Genomic DNA, 21,629 nt, shown 5'->3' on the forward strand with positions numbered 1-21,629 from the left:
CATGCTTTGTTGACAGTGGTGTATGCGCGGTGAATCAAGAGAATGATGGTGGGGTATGTGTGTGCGCGCTGAATAAAGGAGATGTAATGTGTGAGCATTGATTTGTGAAGGATGGTCTGGTGCACCTTGATTTGCCACCGTGATGACTGACTGCAGCTTGATTGTTCGCATGTGGAAGTTGGGTGCTCATCCTTTTGGGGGTATCTGGTGTGAATTAAACAAAATGCATTTTATAGATGCAGGGCTGTGGACACTGGTGGTGTTAAAAGGGCTGTGGAGTTGCAAAATGTCATTTAAAAGGATCTAGTATTTTATGGTAACAGATCTTTTACATCCTTGACGTGGGTCTGGTGTTCTCATCGGTACCTATTTGAAACCCCTTTACGTTCTACCTGCATGTAGGGTGCATTATCTTCTGCTTTATAGAGATTAATCAAGCACTTGCAATGTGGTTGTTGTGCTGAATGAATGAAGAGCCCCATCCCTGCCCCAGGCAGCCAACACTTAAATTTAGATGTTGATAATAAAGTTGAGATATAGAGTAAACGCACAGTGTAAATGTGTAGTTAAGGGATAGAAATTTTGAAAGCTTTTTCAGAGAGTGTGTGTTTGAAAGGAAATCATGAAGGCTTTTTATTTTTCTAACTAAGCAATTGTGTTTAATAGGATGTCAGAGACTTAAGATTTTATTTATAATGTTATCTAGTATTTGGTGACTAGTATTTATAGCTACTTAAGATTTAGTTGCTGTAATTGAGATTTGGGGAGATCAGTAAATGCTTTGTGGCTTAGCATCTGTGATATTTATAAAAAAACCTTTCACATATTTACATGATCAAAAGAGACTGGCATACACTATTGTGAATTTGTTTTAAAAGGACTTAATTGATTATATTATTTCCTCTCATCTAATACTGATACAGGAAGCCTTTAACTGATGTTTTCTGGCGAGTAAATTCTTCAGCAGTTTTGTACGAATGGTTAGGGATACATAGGGGCTAAATTATAAAAGCAGCTTGTCTGGTTCTGTTGCAAATGCAAGATATTGGGATGTTCTGTTTTTATTCTCTTTGCCAGAATCATAGAATGTGGAAATTTCATCAGATGGAATTGCAGAGGTGGGATTTCATCTAAAGGTGGAAGGTCTTTATATGTACAAGAAATTCCTTGTAGGTCAAACAGACTTTTGCTTGTGTCATCCCACCTAAAGCATGAGATGTCCGTGTGTGACATGGAAAGAGTCCTTAGAGCATTAAATAGATATTTTCAGTAAACAAGATCCCATCTCCCAGCCTTGATATCCTGTGTCATATCAGTGCTAATGGAAGAGTGGTGTACCGACAGCATATTTGAGATGGGCACAGGTATACTTGTGGTGATTACAAAACTACATGTCATCAGTGACCTATTTCTCTGTGGCACACTATATATGCCTTAATCAAAGAATAAATTTCTTTCTAACCCCACAAAAAAGAGAGATGTAATTGGAAGGAAGTACCAACCAATTGAGAAGATTGATATGTTCTCTAACAACCTGATTCTGTGGATTATTACTGTATTAAAATATTTTATAACCATTCTCTTACTTGGTTAAATTCCTACAGCACAGAACAGCTGATCTCTTAATGTATTCTGCTGTGAAACAGCTCTCTCCCTACAAGATTCAGATTTTAGCTTCTAAATGGAAGATGAAGTAAATTTTAAAGAAAGTAATTCTGTTTTTTAAAACACTATTAGTTCACATTTTGCTAAATACGTGCTATTTGTCTTTTCAGAGCCTTAGAATTCCAACATCTGGGGTTTTTTCCCTCCACAATAGTTAGAAAAAATGTGGATTTTTATGTGGAGGTCATTTTATTATCATGAAGTTATACACTTTAAATATTAATGCAGTCAGTGTGAGATACTGTCTACAGTTGACATCACTGTATAATGTCTTGACCTTCCTTAAGCTGAGGAAGCATGCCTGAATTATTTCAGTGTTTTACAATAAGAATGTGTAGTTTTTAACCTGTTCTTTCGGTGTAGCGGAATGCCTAATTTCCAGCTGTTTCTATTGTAAATACGAGGCTTACATATTTTTAAAACTTTGCAATAAATATTGTATCAAAATTCTAAATCTTAACATAAAAGGATGTTTTGTGTAGAAGTGACAAATTTTATGCCTTTAAGAATATTTTAATAAAAATATTTGTCCTTGAAGTTGCAAACTCTGTTTAAACACCCTTATAATTGAGTAAGCGTGAGTAAAATTATATACTGTCTTGGGTCTTTGCAGGATCTTAACTTTCAGTATTTTGGAAAGTGGGTGGGGTTTGCTTATAACTCTCTTAAGCAGAATTCATGTAGCTCTCATAACTACTTAAAGCATAACAGACAGATTTTACTAGTTCAGTTGAAACATTCGTTATAACCTAAACTTTTAGTATCCAACTTCCAAGTTACCTTTGCAAATGCTTAATTTTCCAAGTGATCTTAAATTGGTGAGTTTTAGGCTGCTCCTTCCTCCTGAAAAACAATTGCATAGGGAGCGAAACTCTGGCTGTAGCTCTGGTGCCAGCAGCTTAAACTCATTAACACAAGCAGCTTGCATTAGTTTCCTTGACACTTTCAGACACCCTTCCCTGAGGAGGTTTCAGACTAGTAGTTTTCACTCCAGAGAAACATTTAGCTATGCTAAGCAACTACCAGCACTTTATGCTGTATTGCTCTCTTGTTTGTGTATTTTTAAGTTTTGAAATTTGATTCTTTCACTGGAAAAGTGATTTTAGGAATGTAATATGAAAGGCAAGTGGGCTTGCTTGAAGATAGGTTACTGGAATTAGGATCTAATATTAACACTTGAGACAAAACCTGTTAAGCCAATTTCATTCTGTCCCAGGTACTAAAGGCAACTGAACAGAAAGTTTTTCAGCTGGAATTTTGGAGGAATATTTGTGGTACTGCTGCGAAAACAGATGGCTTGGTAGGATAAGGTAGTAGAGCTTTTCCTTTTTTACAAGCAGAAAGTTTTATAGTTTAAAATTTACAGACAAGCATCCATTGATCCACATACCTTCTTTTATGGGAATGTTGTACACAAAAAGTTGCAAATATTTGAGTTGGAGCATAGCTGAATCTTGCAGGTGCAGAAAGCTTACTAGAACTTTGCTTTTCCTATGGCTGACTAGTCTCATGGAAGACAGTAAAAATCTGTTCTGAACTCCCCAGTTGCTTGCGGGTCATGCTTGTTTAATCCTTTTTAGTGCTTATGTGATGAAAAGGGAATTATGGAATGTATCGTAATAGTGCTGTCTGAAGACAAATTACATACGGTGACAACTGTGAATTTTAATGGTAGAAGACAGATTATTTCTAACGAAAAGCCTGATTGCTGTTGGTGTCCAGTATCCTAACACGTAGTGAGTACTGTCAACTAGCTGTGTCACTGTAATATTTTTGGACGTTTGCTGAACAGGAGTATTTATGTTTTCTGATTGATGCAGATATTTTTTGCTACCTGTGTTATAAAGCAGCAGCTTCTCCTTCCCGCACATACTTCTGTAGCTTTTCTGGTTCTATCTGTTTCTTACAATGATGGGGAGCTCCATCCTTAATTCTGGTAAATACCCCTTTTTTTCTTTTTCAGGCTAGCAAATTTGAGGTGTTACTAACATAAATGATGGGGTCAGGTGCATTGCTGTTCCTCAGTAGATTTTGTATCCTTTTTCTCACTGTAGTAAATTCTCCAAGTTCCCTGTTAAGTGACATGCACTGTGCTTAGATTTCCCATGTTTTAACCGCATGTCACTTTGAGGCACTTATGCAGGGATAGGTGTTTAATGTGCTGACACCAGTGCGCTTGACATTGTGAAAACACAAGTTGTGGAATATAGATGTGGCTTCAGAAGTCTTTAGCAGGGACAGAAACACTTCCTAATCAATCTTCATCGCCTGTGTCACATAATAGTAAAAATGGCTGCTGAGAATCTCTAGTTTGCTTTATTGTAATGTGCATGTCTTGAATCGTTCATTTCACACTTAGTAGCTGCAGGACAAAATCTATTAGACTGAAATGCCATGCTGAGTGCAGTTTAAAGGTCTGAGAAAAATTATGTCCTGAATGTAATTGCAACTTTTTGCCAGACAGTTTTGTTTTAACACATACCTGCTTGCACTTTTCTTCTTTCACTTGTACCTTTCTAAATTCATTCCAATAATTCTGTTTTCCTGTTTGGTGTCCCCTCACCTCACTCTTTCTTTATTACACTGTTTTCAACTGCCTGCTTTAAACTTGTTTCCTAAACTAGTCTGTTTTCTTTTCCCTCGTTTAGATTTTCAGAGCTTTTCCTCTAACCTGCAGATTTCTTGTTGAAGGATCCCACCTTCTACTTTTCTTGGTAAATTACCTAGCCCACTTATGGCACTGTAAAATCATTTAAAATAATCTCTCTTGTGCACAACCACCTTGTATTATCCCACACTCCAAGCACTTTAAAATCAGACAATAAGATGAAGTTATTTATCCTTGCTGTCAGTGGACACCTCACCCTCCCTTTGCACAAATCAACCCCAGTCTTACTGAGATTCTTACTGAGATGCTATTCCCTGTCTTGCTTAGGAAGTTAAGTAACTGTTGTTCCTTTTTGCCAAGAAGGAAAAGAAAAGTTTTGGGGTTTTTTTTTTTTCAAGTGTTGTCCCTCTCATCCTGAAACTTGCTGGCTGCTGTAAAGACAGCATCTCATTGCTGAAATTTGGAATTGGTGTGCCACTGAGTAGGTTCTGAGGTGGTTTGTGTCATACTTGGTTCAGACCTTTGCCAAGATGTGGATTTGACTTGAAGCCTATAACTCTGCTACTGTTCTTAAAGATAAATCTGTGGGTTTAGATTGAAACATGTCAGTAAGGAGAAAAAACTCATATCTAAGAATATTTTCGTAATCATTAGGAAGTTATTTTTAGATGAAAGCATGAGCGATGCAAAGGCTGAAGTAGTTTGAGAAAAATTCCTGTTTGCTACAGGTTCTTGAAAATACGTGATTTTTTTCCAACTTCAATTCTTAAGCATCATCCTCAGATTTTTTCCACAAATTTCTTATTGTGCTTCTAGTTCTCTTCTTACCTTGGTATTTTATGGAAGGTGAAAGCCAGATTGAACCTGTAGGACAAATTGATTATTTCAGGAAGCAAAATCTTGTAATGGATGGGAATATTCATGAAGTTGCACGGGTGAGCTGGTTCAGAGAACTGATCCAGCTGAAAATTTATCCCAAGGAATGGTTATTTTCCTGGCAGACCGATTTCCCAAGGCATCCTGCCTTGCAACAATAAGAATGCCGGTGTTGGCATATAAATAGGGAAGGAGTGTACTGCCTCCTTTGGCAGCCACACAGACTTAGATCAGATTAAAATGAACAAGTAACTTTGGTCTTAACTGATAATAGTCCTCACTTTGCCCAGAAGGAAATTTAAATACAAGTGGACATAAGATGTCCGTAGCTGCATAATGAATTAGAGAAAAAAACTGGGAATAAAATCCACTGTATCAGTGGGAAGAGTATTTGTGCTTGAGAATTGCAACTGTAAAACATGTGAGGGTTGAAGTGAACTGCTGCCGTGGTACAGTGTGTGTTTTGGTCACACACAGACTTGCTGAACGGCTTTGTATCTCCATGTCTCTAACTCTGGTAACCTCAGGGAGAGCACTGAATGTAATTTCTACTTGCAAAGGCAGCGTGTGCAAATCGGAGTTCTGTTGAAGTATTGTTGCTTGGTTAGCATTTCTTGGAAGCTGATAAATTTGTGTATTGTTAAATGTGCTTTGTTAAATTATGTAAATATTATAAAAGCAAGACGATCTGTTTTTCCAAAAGTTTACACTGTACATCTAAAACAAACTCTAGTTTCAGAAGATTCAGCAGCTCAAAACAAGACAGTAATTAGTGGTGGAAGATAACCATACCGAATGGTTATTCAGGATTTAGAGGAGCATTGTGACATTGTGCAAGAAGAAACACTTACAATGGTATAGTTCTGGTATTGACACATTTAGCCTTTGTCAACACTAGATTACTTAAACTTCTGCTGGTGATTTGTGCTTGCATGAGCACACACACACACACCATCTTTGTATGAACCACAGGGTTAGCCAGGCTTGATCTGAGTAGTGTTTGGTGATTCAGTAGTTAAAATGCTGCAAGAAGTTATAAAACTGAAACTCTACAGGTGAATGCAGGTGTGTTTTTGTGGGCAGTTTGAAAGGAGATACTAAGAGAAGCCCAGGTAAGGAAAAAAGGCAAAGCTCCTCGTGGTAATTCTCCATCAGCCCAGCTTTTACCAGTATTTATGCAGCATTTCCCAGAGTGGTGAGTCATGCTCCTCGCTAGTGCATCTGCCGCTGTGCAGGGGACAGTTGTGCAGCTGCTGCAAGCTTTTTTTGTTGCTATGGAGGTTTTTACAAACTTGTTGCTGGTTTCAAAGTCAAAATTATCTAGTGTGTAAAGAGCTCTAAATGAAAAATGGAGAGGATTTTAAACCTATCCGTAAGCACATTCCAATGATGTGAGAAGAACAAACTTTATTTTGGAGAGATCAAATTCACACTTCATGAAGCCAAAGAAGATTTTGCTATTTAAATCTTCTTTTTTCTACTACATACCACTCTCAGCAATGTTCCAAAATATTTAGCAGGGTTTTTTTTAAGATAAACTGGTAGACTGGAAATGAATCAAAATGTTTTTTAAAAAACTACATTAAACTGACTGATGGACTCTGTAAAGTGTGTGTGTAACATCATGCTCTCAGATGAGATTATTTTAATTGTTTTGTTATTATAGTGCAAAAGATAAATGATACAGGAGCACATTATGTGCTGTGATGTGTAGTACAGGCTGGTCAACAAAAAGCAAATAAGTGAATCTGAGAATTTTCTTAAACTGAACCTTTCTGCAAAAAATACAAAACTTGATTGTTACCTCCATTCTGCATATTGCAAAGGTCTCCTTTAGGACTTGCTAGGGGAGAGGAGGTAAATTTATTCTGGATACAAAAGTTTATTATTTCTTGCCAAGTTAGTGCTGTCAGCTTAAACCAAGGAAAAACACTTTTCCTCCAGAATAAACGTCCAGGTGGAAGTTATACCTGTCAGCTCTACTCTGGGGACAGACCATTTACATTTTTTTTGGTGTCTCTCTCGAGTGATCTCCATCTGCATATTCAAAGACACAGATACACATCTAGTGCCGCTTTCTCCACTCCTCTCTGGGAGGAAAAACGCTAATTTTGCGAAACAGAAGTACAGATCTTGATGATGGATTTCCTTTTTGTATTCCAGCGGCTTTGTGTGTAGCCTGTATTGTTAGTGAAATCATTTGCAATCTTAGAATAAGTTAGTGATGTTTAATAAGGACTGTCATCACTGGCATCTATTAATATCAATGGATGGTTTAAAATCTTACGCAGTTTTTACTAGTCTTCAAGGTATGTGAGCAGATAGTGACGAAAGCGAGTTTTTAAAGCAAAAAGGAATCTTGCTGCTGAACGAGAAGAAAAATAGGCGTAAAAAGTGATTTGGAACAGAGTAGGCTAATGAGTGAAACAATTGCCCTTCAGTATCATAGCAGTGGGTTGTTTTGAACTTCTGGCACATATTTTGATGACTCTACAAATTTGAAGGGACAGATAATCTGTTAATGTGGTTATATAAAGCTTTTTTTGCTTTATGTGTATCTTCAAATTATCAATTACAGAAGAGTCATGAATGTGAAAGGTGTATACATGTGAATGTAACTACCTGCTTTTGTTTTAATCTTGCTTTCAGGGTTTTTTTGCATTGAAAGATACAGATATAACACAGCAATAGATTTGAATACAAGGAAGTTCCTAATTCAGTCACAGGTGTTTAATTTTTATGTTTTCAAGTAGTAGAAAGGGCTTAGACTTTCAGTTTGACCGTGTATCACGGTGTACTAGAACTTCTTTAAAAATGGGTTTGCCTAGTAAAAGAAAAACGTTGAGGTTTATGGCTGTCGTATCTAAAACTAGTTCATAGCCAATAGAAAGCCTTCAGCTTATTGCAAAAGCTGAGGGATTATAATGCTGCTGAATTCTGAAATGGCAACCTCTTAAACTATTTTCTGTGGAGATAATGCTTGAAAAAATTCCAGATTCACAGTTCTGGAAATCACTGGTTTGAAAGCCTTTGTCCCTCAAACCAGATTTCTAGATGCAGCCAAATAATTCATCCTAAGAAATGGAAAAAGCCTGAAGGTTTTTTATCGTAGTTTTTATGTTTTAGCTGCAGGACATTATATAAGGCATTTTTCTGGAATTGGAAATATGTTCTGCTTCATTTTCCATTAGGCTGTTAAATACTTACAGGCAAATAGCCAGCTCCATACAGTGAAAATATGTTCCCTGCTGAGTTAGCAAGATACCTATCATAGATTATTTTAGGAATGGTCGAAAAAAATAACTGGAAGATGTCAGTCTAGATGCTGTACTGCATCTTCAGGCTTTCATATACCACCCCGTCGAACATACTTCTGCCCAGACCTTTACTTCGAGAATTGGACAGTATTTATTCACTCTCCAGTCTTTTGTTTCCCTGCCAAGACTCCCTGCAATACTTCAGTTACTGCCAGCGTTGTTGGTTTTTTATGATGTGCGTGTCGGTTTGCTTAGTTGTACCAAGACTAATCCATTTGAGACAGAGATGCCCAAATATGTGGCATAGCTTTAATTTCACCAAAACACAAGCCACTGTGGCACACACCATTTTATGTCTCATCTTTTATATCAGTCGATGGGAAAATCTGTTTCAAGTGAATTCTGAGCTCTCAGTGAAAAGAAGAAAATTACGATTTTTCTGTTTTTCACAGAACAGTCCCAGGAATTGCGAATGCCGTTTCCGAATATCCTCTTGGTAATGTTACACCGTATTCCCAAAGTCGGGCAGCTACACAAAATTGTCCTTCTGATAACGGTAGACAGGATTATTCTTCCTTCCTTTTCTCTGTAGCTCTGCTAAGCGTGAACCCATTACAGATACCATCTCTTAGGTAGGTGTTAAAAGCTCTCCCTTGATGTCTAGTAGATGACAGAATAGATCGTTAGTCGCAGTCAAGTCTTTATTTTGCATTTACATGGGCAAAGGCAGGCTTGAGTACTTACCCATAGAAATGCAAAATCTGTGAGGATGTGCTGACTGTGGCTCTGTCTTGAGATAAAACTTACCACTTAAGAACATATTTTCAGGTTTTTGCATATAAAGCAGCTGAGATGCACAAGAAAGGAGTGATTGTACGATGATATAAATAATTCCCTCTTGTGTTATAGTCCTGATTACTATCCGCTGACATGATGTAACTTGTACCAGATGTGTTTTCCCACTAACTGGGAATTGCTGTGCCTGTGCACTATTCTGTTTCATGCACCTGTTCTTCAAACTGTGCAAGTATATTGAAACTATTTTTTTTTTTTCTTGTGCTCTGAAATATTGCTAATGTATTGAACTGTAGGCGACTGGATCATTTTAGTCAAACGCCCTGTATTTTCACATTGCATGTCTTGCTCATATGCTATTCGCATTAGCTGAGGATTTCATAGAGTTGCAGTGAGAAAACATTACTGGTTTTTTTAATTTTTAGGAAATATACTGCAGAACTCTGCACTGGGCAGTGTACTTAAAGCTAAGTTGTATCTGTGCAATGAAAATTGTATTTTTCTGATGCATTTTCTTGTATTTCTGTCCTGTCTGCTGGCTTGAAATGGATTAATGGGCAACACTGATTACTATTAACAGAAACTAAGTGAAAAATCACACTTATTTACCTGTACACTTACCAGAATGATGCATTTGCTTGTCAGCCTTTCAAAATAAACACGTGTCAGTTTATCATAGTTCTAATACTTCTGTATCCAAATAATGTGACTAGTAAGTGTGAAAGCGTTTTAATTTAAAATGGCACTGCTCTTTTGAAAGGGTCGAGCTACACTTGCATTCTGAATTCACATAGGTTTTAGCTGTACTAGAAATTTCTACCTGATGAGTAGAAAGGAAGCAGGGAAGCTGGCGCTCCAGTTTTGGTTAGAAATTTGGGTGGTAGCCAGACTGTAACGTGTCCCAGGTTTGGCCTAACATTGGAGCTGTATTTAATTAATCCCTCCAACCTGCAACCACTGTCTTATTCCTGTTCTGAGGGTAGTTTCTTCAACAACTACTTGGCCTAGTTTGAAATTGGTGCATTATCTTAAATAATATAAATTATTTATTGATGTACGTGGTTGTTTTCCCCACTTGTAAACTGCCTGCAAATCTGGTTGCCGCAGGACTCCATGGAGCTGCTGGATTGCAGCTTCCAACCAAAAGGCATCCTGGATCCTTAAAAACCTCAGATTGTTGATGCATATGCAAAATGGCATTGCCTTTAATTATAACACGGTTATAATCTTTTTCTTAACTTTTACTGTCTCTAACTGTAGTTTGAGAGAAGTCTTGTTTTAGGGAAAAGAAAAATTCAAATTTCAAGGTACTCAAACTTCCTCCTTGAAGTTGGTTTTCTATATAGTGGGCTATATACCAAAATGGCAGAGTGGACAACCTGTTCATGCCACACAATACCTCTTGATTGTATCCATTAAAAAGCTGCTGTTAAGCTGAGATCTGTCTGCTTTTAAGCTGAAAAGGGGAAGAAAAAGAAGTTTTGGAGGTTGTCTCGCGTGAAGTTACAGGTCTTGTGTTGTAAAGGAAGTGTGCAGATTATTTGTGATGCTTGTATAAGGTGTGTGGTATTTCAGTGCTGCAGGGTTAGCTGGGGCTCAGATTCCCCCACCTGTTAGGTGCTGTATACTTTTGGAGGAATAATTTTGTCTTGGTGCCTTGTGAGCTATATTAAGGTTGCGAGCACTTCTTACTGTACCAAGCTGGAAGTGAAATCTAGTACAAGTGTCTAGTAAACAGAAACAAAAGAATAGTATTCTGTTCCTGTCTTGAAAGGCTGTGTTATAACAAAGATGGACTATAATGGATGGCTAATAAATTAATGCATTTTTAATGTTGGACATTGACTATCGCAATATCTTTTTTTCATAGTATTCACTTTTCGTGCAAGAAGTAGGTGAGCTGCAGGAAAGCCCCAAGGTCTTACTCTTCCTCTTTTTCCTTATGGTGTGTGTAAAACTTCTGTGGCAAATGCACGGATTTGTGAATTGTGGAATGGGTAGATTTTTAAAGGAATTTTTTGGTGCTTTATGGCTATCTGGGAAGAGTGGTGTTCCCCCTCACTTCCAGATGTTAACAAAGTAATAAATCGATACAGTGCTGTCTTTGTGTCTGTAGACAAATCACCCTTGTGCCTGCAGTGCTTCTAGACTTGCCAACCTACAACGAAGTGAATGAGACCAGCAGCTGTCAATTTTCAGAGCTAATATTGATAACTTTTCTATGGGCAGCAATTAAACTGGTTACAAAAAAAAAAAATAAAAAATTAGGCCACTATCACATTGACCAGGAGTGGCAGGGTCATCGCTGGTTGTGGAGTGCCCCGAAGTGCCTCTTCTGTCCTTTTTAGGGAGCCACCAGAAACATCCAGGCAGGAAGAATGAGCAGTTAAGCGTTACATCTGTGGAGCTGGCAGCCCCTCTGCGATGGCAGGCGAACAGCTGTAGGCCAGGCAGGGGTCAGTGGCTCACAGGGAGCCTTGATCGGCAGAAATGACTCTGCAGCCACTTCACTTACTACAAAAGCTGGAAGAAGCAGTGTTTTTCTTTACATCAGTGTCTGCTTCTGGTGGATGCTGGCCAGAAGTCAAATCCTACGGCCTTGGCACAGGTTAGACGAAAATACGAAATAGCCAGACTGTCAGGCTGGTCCCTTTCTGAGGGCAAACTAAGGACGCGTAATTTAAAGTCGTTAACCTGAATACCTTCCCTTGGTCTGTGCTGATTTCAGGGCATCTGTTGAGCCACAGTTGGGGCAGGTAATTGTGCTAGCACTCTCTGTCATAAATTGTTCTAATTTTAGTACAGATAATGTGAAGAAATGCACGATGGTTTTTTTTTTTTTAGAAGTAGCAGAAGCATTGTAAGAAGTGTTGCTCCCACATACACATGCTTCCTCCACCTACACGTTTGTCTGCAAGTTGTTTGTACTTTTTTCTGGGTTTGAACTTTTAATATTCGTAGGCTTGCAAACCTGTCTTGTATGATCTTTGATTGCTAAGTGTTGCATGCCCCTCAGGTCCATTCTGTGCTTGTAATACAGTTATTCCTCAGTTTATGTCTAGATAGGCTGCTTCAAAAATTGCTTTGAAGCTGTGTATCCTTTTTACATTTTAATCAGAACCTGTATTGCTCCCTTTTGTAGTATGGCTGAAATTCATTTTGTGAGCCCAAGCTGTTTTAGCAGCTTTGAAAAAAGTGGATTTACCTTTAAAAAGAAAAAATGCAAAAATAAAAACACCCAAATGCTGCTTTCTTACATTTGGGATTAGAAATTTAAGGGGAAAAAAAAAATCTATTGAAATATTTCGGGCAGTATTTAAACTATCGTGTCAGAACTGTCAGTAGTCTGGTAATGCGTTGATGGCATTAAGTGTATAAGGAGGGCTTTGCTTTACCAGCTGTTTGACTGTTAAATAATGTTGTTCGAAAGTTGCGGGTCCCTTGAGGGTAGCAGGCGGTGTATTCAAAGTGAAAGTAGGTTACCGATTCTGCAGAGTGAAGTGGTTTTAAGACCAAATAGCTTTGATAACTCAGAAAAAGCCCCTTTGTTGTTTTTATTTGAAGTGGTACTGTGTTCGTACAGAGTGGTTTATTATACAGAATATTCCTTAAATGAGCAGAGGTGAAATGATGGCAGGATATGTAAAGAGAATATTTTGACATTCAGTAAATGGGGGGTGGAGGTAAAGCTTCCTTTTCATGACAAGCTTTTTGCTTTTCCTGGCTATCTAGCAGCAGCATTCTGATAGCCTTCCTGATTTACTTGTGCAACTTGAGATGCTTAATACGCTGAGGAAATAATCGGGTATCATTTTCTACATGACATAGTGATTTTTCTGAGCTTCTGAATAATTCATTATATTTTGTTAAAGGAAAAGCTAAACTGGATTTCATCGTGCCCACTGCTTTCGAAGGGCCTTCCTTGGGTATAGGGTTGTTAATTTTGGCTTGCAATCACAACCAGTTTATTATTTACTGGCTTTTCCATCTCAATATTACTTGTGATCACAAGCCAATGTTAACAGCCCATCTCCGCGTATTTCCTGGCCCAGCTGGGTCTTGGCGCTCCTCTTCCTGCCTCACCTCTGGAGCTGGGAAGCTGGGACCTGTCAGGCATCTTCAGGGTGCTTTTTGAGTCCATTTGGAAATACCAGAGAACCCTACCAGCTTAAAGTTAATTAAAACAGATTCTTGAAATCAGATGACTGATTATCGGTCCGTCGCTTTCCCCAGCGTGTCACTTCACAAAGATTGTAGGGCACAGTTCAGTCTTCTTTATTATTCAAACCACCAAGACCATGTTAGGTTCATCTCCTGTTCAATTAAATTCACTTCAAAGGGGGAAATTTCTGGTGGAAGAGTGAAATAGAAACTAATAATACATAAATTGTATCAAAACATGTTTGGATGGAAGTTACTGCATTGGTAGTGTGGAGACTATTTTAACTCAGTATGATGTGGAAGGAAATTTATCATAAAAATCCATGTCTGTAATACTGCTTTAGGTTGGTTGTTTTTTATTGTTCCAAGAATACTAATAATAAAAATGGCCGTATGATTCTGCAAAATCCAAGTGGTTTATACCTGTCTGCTAGATTGAGCCCAAGCTTATAGCCTCGTGGAAATTTTCACATTCTCATAGCGGGGATCCAGTTTTCTTCATATTTAGCTGCTCAATCCATCCATTTTCTGTTAGGGCCCTTCTCTGTCCTCTAGTCCTGGGATGTCTCTTAGGCTCTGTCCGTCCTTCTCTTCTGCACCCTCTAGTCACAGGTTTAGCTCTGAGGATGCTGTTTGATCAGGAGTTCCAATGTATTTCTGATTTGATCTGCACAGCCAAAAATCCTGGCTTGATGTTGCAATACTGTGCTAGCAAAATGTAATTTTCCTGGTGGAAAATAGATGTGAGAGCATGATTACTTGTATTCATTAGGGATCACGTGGCATTTTTTGCAAGAGGAAGTAACAGTGTTCTGGTCAAATTCCAACTTGGATAACTGCAAGTGAAATTTAGATGGGCAAATGTCATATTGTTTGGCTACCGCACTGAGGAATAAGTAGCTGGGGGAAGGGAGAATGAGACAAAAGAATAAGTGCCTTAAATTAAGAGGCTGTATGAGGGATCTCTGAGGTGGAAACAAGCAGTGGACACGGTGTTCTTAATCTGATATAGTGCTGCAAGTTGAAAATGTCTCCATTGAAATTCTTCATGCATATCTACATTAATGGAATGTTGTTGGGTATAATATGTCCCCTTTCTGGGTAAGGATGGGCTCCCTTTGGGAGATGCAGGAGAAGTATTTCTGTGTAGGTATGCACCTCGCTTGATGAGAGGCGGATGCGAGTAGGGCAGAGTCTTGGGGCCATCAGTGCTCCTGAGAGTCCAGCAGAAACACAGACCAGCATCTTGGCCCGGCGTTGAGGCGTGATCTTTGCCAGGCGGAGAATATTCCTTGCCTTGATTTCCATATCTCTGGAGTCTCGTACTAGTTCTGAGCCCCACAGAAGGCGCATGTATTTGTACCTAACTGCTAGTTTTGCTTGAGACAGTGCTATAGGACAGTACCCCCAGCAGATACAGCTCATAGATAATACACCCTGTGCTTGATCCCAGTTGTACAAACTCAAAACAGAAGAATTTGCTGATGATTTTAGTGATTTATTTTTTAATTGACTTTGTTTTCTCTGTTGTCTTTTATAGATAAAATGCTCAACGGTTCACTGGCAACTTTCTCCAGAAGAATAATTACTACTGCTCTGCTCTTGCCATAATACCAGCATTCTGTGACCTACACATCAGTGCTAAACACCAGCAGAAAATCATATTTTGTTCATTCTGTGTAGATGGAACAGGCATCGGTCTTGAAAGCCCATCCTGATTTAAAGCTGCTTACTTGGTTTTCTGGGATTAAAGGTGCTCAATGAATCAGGGCCCCCCAAATGAGTCAAACAGCCAATTCTTGCCAACAGTTGGTTGAAAACTGTGCCGCGCATGTAGCAGGGATGGCGCAAGAGGACAGTCGCCGTGGTCAAGTGCCACCCACGTTTTATCATGGTGCCAGCCAGGAACTTGATCTGTCCACCAAAGTGTACAAGAGAGAGTCAGGAAGTCCTTACTCTGTGTTGGTGGACAGCAAAATGAGTAAACCACATCTCCATGAAAGAGAGGAGCAGCCATATTTCAGGGAGAACAGAACGGTAGGAGAGGTCCGGGCTGTGAAAGAAGATAGAGAAAACTCTGACGACTCTGAGGAGGAAGAGGAGGAGGAAGATGAAGTGACTTACAAAAGGGAGCAGATTATAGTAGAGGTAAACCTTAACAACCAAACATTAAATGTATCAAAAGGGGAGAAGGGTGTCCCCTCCCAGTCCAAAGAGACTGCTGTTCTTAAGACCAGCAGTGAGGAAGAGGAGGGTGACAGTGGGGAAGAGGCCACTGAAGACAGTGATGATTATGAGGAAAATGAGAGGCAGAAGAAAAAAGAGAAAAGAGTGGAAAAAGTTAGTGTTGCACAAAGGAGAACAAGGAGAGCTGCATCTGCTGCAGCAGCCACAACTTCCCCATCACCCAGAACTACAAGGGGTCGTAGAAAGAGTGTGGAGCCCCCCAAGCGTAAGAAGAAAGCTGCAAAGGAGCCCAAGGCACCTGTGCAGAAATCAAAGTGTGAAGAGAAGGAGACTTTAACCTGTGAGAAGTGCCCCAGGGTGTTTAACACACGCTGGTACCTGGAGAAGCACATGAACGTCACTCACAGGCGCATGCAGATCTGCGACAAATGTGGGAAGAAATTTGTTCTAGAAAGTGAGCTGTCCCTTCACCAGCAAACAGACTGTGAAAAAAATATCCAGGTAGGTTTGCTCACCTGCTTGCCAGATTTCCATACCTTCTGTCGTGCCCTGGATACAGCTAGCGGACACTTCAGAGGGGGAAATCTTTTGCGCAGACCAGGTTCTGACCGAGACCTTGTCTCTACGTATCAACGCTTTGGTGTCTTCCAAAAGAAGTAAATTGCAGGGAACAGAGTGTACAACTGACATCTGCTTTAGCAGAGTTACTCTAGTATTTAACTACGAGTTGGGGAAAACGCAAAGCCACTTTAACAAATGTCAGACTCAAGAGTAACTGGCCTGAAAACAAGTGCGTTTGCAGTGAAGTACTTTGACAGGATAAACCCTCCTTCATCAGGTGCTGAGCACCTGCAGCTATCGCTAGCTTTAAAGTTCACAGTGTTTCAGTGTCCTGAAACTCAGTCACAGTGTGTCCAGGTAAGGTTTCAAGGCAGAACGGAATTACGGCACTTCGCTGGTATTAGAATCAGAAATTTGTAAAATACCTGAGAGGCAAGCAGGTGAGAAAGAAACTAGTGAAGCCAGGATTTGAACTTGTGTTAAAATGTAACTTTTTCTAAAATCCTACTGCGATAATTATATGCAGGTAATTTTACAGTAGTGTTCATGTATGCATATGGAAGTGTCTGAATTCAGTGACTAAATCTGTTCATGAGCCTGCCCTTTTCCCAGTGTAAAAAGCTCAGTAAACCTCGCTGATAATATAAAGATCTCTGGTCTTTCTCACCAGAAGATTTGCAGCTTTTAATTTTATACAACAATGGAAGCCTGTGTTGTAACAGAACCATTTAAAAGTTTTAAGTTGTGGAAAGAGTTTCAGAGTTTCTGATTCATCTGTGGTTTGTACTTTGCTCATAGGCATCTGTGTTCTCATGTAACTGGGGGCACTGTTGTTTTATCTGGCAATTCAAATGTGCTTTTTTTTGCCTCGTAAAACTAGGCACAGTGTTGCCACCTACTTCTGAAATAATCCCCCTGGCAGCATGAAGCAGATTGAGTTAAATTTTTGTACAGCTGAAATGTTGAGAGCTCGCAGGGCAACAAGTTTTTTCTCTGTCCAGTGAGTTTTACCAGAAAGATTGAAGATTTTTTTGTTTGTTTGTTTGCTTAAATGCTAAACTGAATTGGTATTCAATTCCCACTGTGTGGGAGACAGTTGAAATATTTATTGCAGTTTGTCTTTGCTGTAAGACTCACATGCAGCTCTATATAACACTATGATATTTTTCCTTATGTTTCAGCTCATAAGAGGAAGACTGAAGGAAGGAGTATAAAATAATAAATCTTGAGCATAGTTAGTAAAATACATAAACATTTCAGTATGTCCTTGCAGTTTTTGAAATAAATACTTCAAAAGTGTAGTGTAGCAGAGAGCATTTAAATGTCAATTTAAGGAGTGCCCTGTCATCCAGGTGGCTCATTCACAGCATAAAATCTTTTGATTTTAAACAGGAATTCCTGAATAGTTTGAACGTGTGGTATAGAATGGAGAAGTATCCTGCAATCCATGCACACACACGCTTCTGAGGGGTTACATTCCTATATCCAAAAGTGATAGGAAAATAAGAAATTGTAGACACTGTATTTTCTATCCCGTACCAGAAGAATCAGGTCCAGAAACTTTCCCAAATATTTCTAGTGCCAGAAGCACTGCTAGTCATCTTCAAGTTCTCAGTATAAGCATATATTCAACGATTTTTTTTTTTGTCTGTCCTGACATTTGGAATGTGTTTCACAGCTGCCTGCTAATTTGTTTTTATTACACTTGGCAAAAGGAGTAAGGGGATATGAAAGTTTTGCATTAATGTAGGGTTTAATATGTCAAGGGGGATATGGAGCTTTGTCTAGTAGAGGAAGAAAACTGTTTCATTATCTAAGTGGTAATTGAACTGATAAACATGGCTGGCTCCTCCTATATTTTTCATCTAAGTGATGGAATATATCTGCTTTTCCAGGTAATTTCTGGGTTTCATCCTCTCAAAATTAGCACCTTCACAGAATTTCTGTTGTCACCTTAGACCCTCTGTGTAGTAGCTCTTAGAATTAGTATTCTAAATTACTTGCTGCTGATCATCAATTAAATTGTAGACTGACCTCTTCAAGAGCTCGCTTAACCTTAAATCAAAGGATTTTTTGATCATTTCTTAGCATTGCTTTACTCTCTAGGGTGTTTTTTTTCCCCCAAGGGCTACAGTTTGTTCCTCACATGCCTCCAAGTAGGTACTTTTGGAAGCAGAGGCTCTTCTTGGAGGCAGCATGGTGAGCGGTGTACCAGTTTCCAAGCCTGCAGAGATTCAAGCACCGTGGAAGCGGCGTAACTTGTCTGTGCAGAGAAGAAACAACTCAAGTTGGCAGAAGGCATGGTATTTGCTAGTTGTGCAGTGAACAGCATACAGCCCTTCTTACTTTGAGGGAAGGAGGGTAAGAAAAATGGAGGCAGAAAAACGGAGATGTACCAAAAACCCCAAACACCCCAACAGCTAACAAAAAATAACAAACCACAATTCCTTCCTCTTTACTTCAAAGATGAAAATGACTTGGTATCGTCACGTATGTGTCTGCTATCAAGTTTTACAACTAAGGTTATTCCGGATTTTTCAAAACTGTACAAGGATTTTTTTTTTAATCTAGTCTTTAGCAAGAACTAACTACTGGGAAAAAAGGAGATGCATGAAAGCCTGTGGATCCTGCTCATCGCTGACTTTCTGGACATTTCACAGTAGTTGTGGGAAGACATTAAAATATTGTTTGCATATTGTCATTTTAGACCTACAGTACTACTGATACGTATAAGTGAAGACTCAGAACATGAAAGACGGAGGTGACAACTTGCTTTGCTGTATGAGCTGTCTACCAGACTGTCCACATGGTCAAGAGCTGCAAGATGGATGCTGTCTTCTCTACAGAGCTAACAGGATGAGAGAGCTTTGACTAGTTCACAGGCTGTTAGACCTGGAGTTTGAGGGGTCCCAGCGCTCCTGCGAAAGCCGGGGCTGGACATGCAGATGGGTTTAGCGCAACTTGGTGGTGTTGGCCTCCTCCACCTCTGTTGGCTTCTTCCCACACCAGGGGTTTGGATTCTTCCCGCACCAGCAGCATCAGTGCCCGTGAAGTTGTCTTCTGTGTTAGCTCCTTGAGGGCTGCATTCAGCTATATATGCTGTTGTGTTTTGGAAATAAGTTAGTGCAGTGGCTGTGGTGCTCGTCAGGTGGCACCGAAATGCAGTGTGTTAACATCCTCTCTAATCCTGCTTGGTCTGGCTATTCTTAGTGTAATTGTTTCAAGTGTGAAACAGTAAATGTAAGCTGAAGTATGGTCTGAGACAGCATACAGCAGTTTGACTTGTTTCGGGCTTCTTTTTTTCACGCAAGAGGAAGATGCGGGGCTTAACTCCACAAACTTGAGTCACTGAATCTTTCTAATTTAAACTTCCTTCTATTTATCCCATTCATTCAGTGCGTTTCCTGTAATAAATCATTCAAGAAGCTCTGGTCCCTCCATGAACATACCAAGATTGTCCACGGATATGCAGAAAAGAAATTCTCTTGTGAGATTTGCGAAAAAAAGTTTTACACCATGGCCCACGTGCGGAAACATATGGTTGGTGAGTTATTGATCGGCGCTTCTGTTGGTTCTGCCTCATAATGTGTCTTTGTGGTTCTCATAACTGCTGTTTTGAGGAGAAAAATGAGGCAAATTCAGTTCTCTGAGCTTTATCCTTAGCAAAAAGTACAAGTCCATAGTACTGGGCAGCAAGCAAAATATGTATGTGTGTATGTCTGTGTATATACTTCTAAGCTGTTCAGTAGTAATCATTTTCCTGCTCAGAGCTGGCAAAAAGAATTGGTTTAAAGAACTGTTTGCATTTAAATGACCTTCTCTAATGTACTGTTGTGTTGCAGCACACACAAAGGATATGCCATTTACATGTGAAACCTGTGGAAAATCATTCAAACGCAGTATGTCTCTCAAAGTACATTCCCTACAGCATTCTGGAGAGAAACCTTTCAGATGCGAGGTGAGGCAGTAGCTGTTAGTATGTTTAGATATGGTAGCATAAGGTATAAAATTAGTAACACTGTCAGTAGGGCATGTAGGTGGAAACTGAATTGACTGACTTGCAAACGAGGTGCAGTTTCATAAAAATTTGGGGAAAATTCTTCTCCATGTGGTGAGCACAGCAGGAGTGCATTAGCAGCAGTTCAAACTGAGATGTATTTGGTTTGCTTTTACTGCTGCCTGTCGTGTTTTTCTCAATGAATACATGGTACAGCAGGATTTGAATCCCTCAGTGTTCATAGCAAAGCCTGATGCAAATTACGTTAATCCTCCCAGTCCTGCCCAGTAACTTGAAACAGATAGAAGTGGTGGCAGTGAAAATAAACAAATTATTGCTTGATTTTCACTTGTGGGAAAAACGATTGTCCTCGCTGCAAACTATTACCTCCTTGAGATCTGAGACAATGAATTTGCATTTCTTAAACAGAGTGTGTGTGTGTGTTGGGATGGGATGGGATGGGGGAGTATCTCACTGATGCATTCCCATGCGTTTGGGATGGTAAATTTATGCCTGCCCTCAGGAAGGAGACAGTATGGGACAGGCTTACCCAGTCATATGTCCGGGGCAGGTAATGCCTCAGTCATCTGATGAGGATGCTTGTGGGTGTCGCATGGTGGAGGCAGAGGGGGTGCAGAGCCCCTCCTGTTTCCAGGGCAGGTCTGGTGGCTCACCCTGCCCGTGAAGTGGGGCACAACTCCAGCCAGACACATAGTAGTAATGGCTGTAGTGCAGCCAGAGTAGTCTGGGGGTGAGACTCGTAGGGAAAGAAATTACCTCATACCAATAAATAATAGCTGGAAAACAGACTGGCTTGCTGAAAAACAAGGCTGCTGTAGTGCTGTTGGTTTTGCTGTGTGAGCAGAGTCCTCTAGTGGAGGCATGCCGTAGTTCAGCAGAGATTGCTGGCAACGCTGCAAAACCTCCAAATGATACCTTAAGCCAACAGAAGCACTTTTCTGTTGGCATAACCGTGTCTCTGCTGGGCCATGTCAACTAAAGGTTGTGACTGTTCCACGCTCCTTGCCAAGGCTCTTCTGCCAGCAGACCTTTTAGTACAGACCAAATTCTCCTCTCGCTAAATAATCTAAATTCTGCATTTGTGTGAGGGTCTGTGTGTGTACTAGTTCCGGTATTCTTTATTCCTTCGTGTAGTACGTTTGAGTGCTGTCCCGTGGCTGCCTTGCTTCCTGATGTGTGATGCCTGAATATCATGGGTCGCTGTTTTTCTGTTGCAGAACTGTGATGAGAGGTTTCAGTACAAGTACCAGCTGCGTTCCCACATGAGCATCCACATTGGGCACAAACAGTTCATGTGCCAGTGGTGTGGCAAAGACTTCAACATGAAACAGTACTTTGATGAGCACATGAAAACACACACTGGTAAGAACTTATCAAAGAAAAGAGCACAAGTACCTCCAGGACAAAAATTTTCCTGTACTTCCAGCTGTATGCCTTTCCTTGGAATTTGGGATCAAAACTTTTCCTGTCTGATTTTCTAGGTTGGATAGGTTAATACATC

At 39.8% G+C, this 21,629-nt stretch overlaps 1 protein-coding gene across 4 annotated transcripts in view; it reads left to right on the forward strand.

The window, feature by feature from the left end:
* ZNF652 (zinc finger protein 652) overlaps positions 1-21,629 on the forward strand; it is a 34,827-nt gene that overhangs the window by 9,899 nt on the left and 3,299 nt on the right. For 3 of the 4 annotated variants that reach the window (XM_074892222.1, XM_074892220.1, XM_074892221.1), the window contains 4 exons: positions 14,903-16,050; positions 19,507-19,654; positions 19,953-20,068; positions 21,346-21,490. In XM_074892222.1, coding sequence (XP_074748323.1) covers positions 15,142-16,050; positions 19,507-19,654; positions 19,953-20,068; positions 21,346-21,490 — 1,318 coding nt within the window. In that variant the 5' untranslated portion in view covers positions 14,903-15,141. Of the gene's footprint in view, positions 1-9,654; positions 9,673-14,902; positions 16,051-19,506; positions 19,655-19,952; positions 20,069-21,345; positions 21,491-21,629 lie in introns of those variants that run through there. The other variant, XM_074892223.1, reaches the window with a different exon arrangement.

This window comes from Strix uralensis, chromosome 22, assembly GCF_047716275.1.
Source record: "Strix uralensis isolate ZFMK-TIS-50842 chromosome 22, bStrUra1, whole genome shotgun sequence".
In the NCBI taxonomy this organism is placed as follows: domain Eukaryota; kingdom Metazoa; phylum Chordata; class Aves; order Strigiformes; family Strigidae; genus Strix; species Strix uralensis.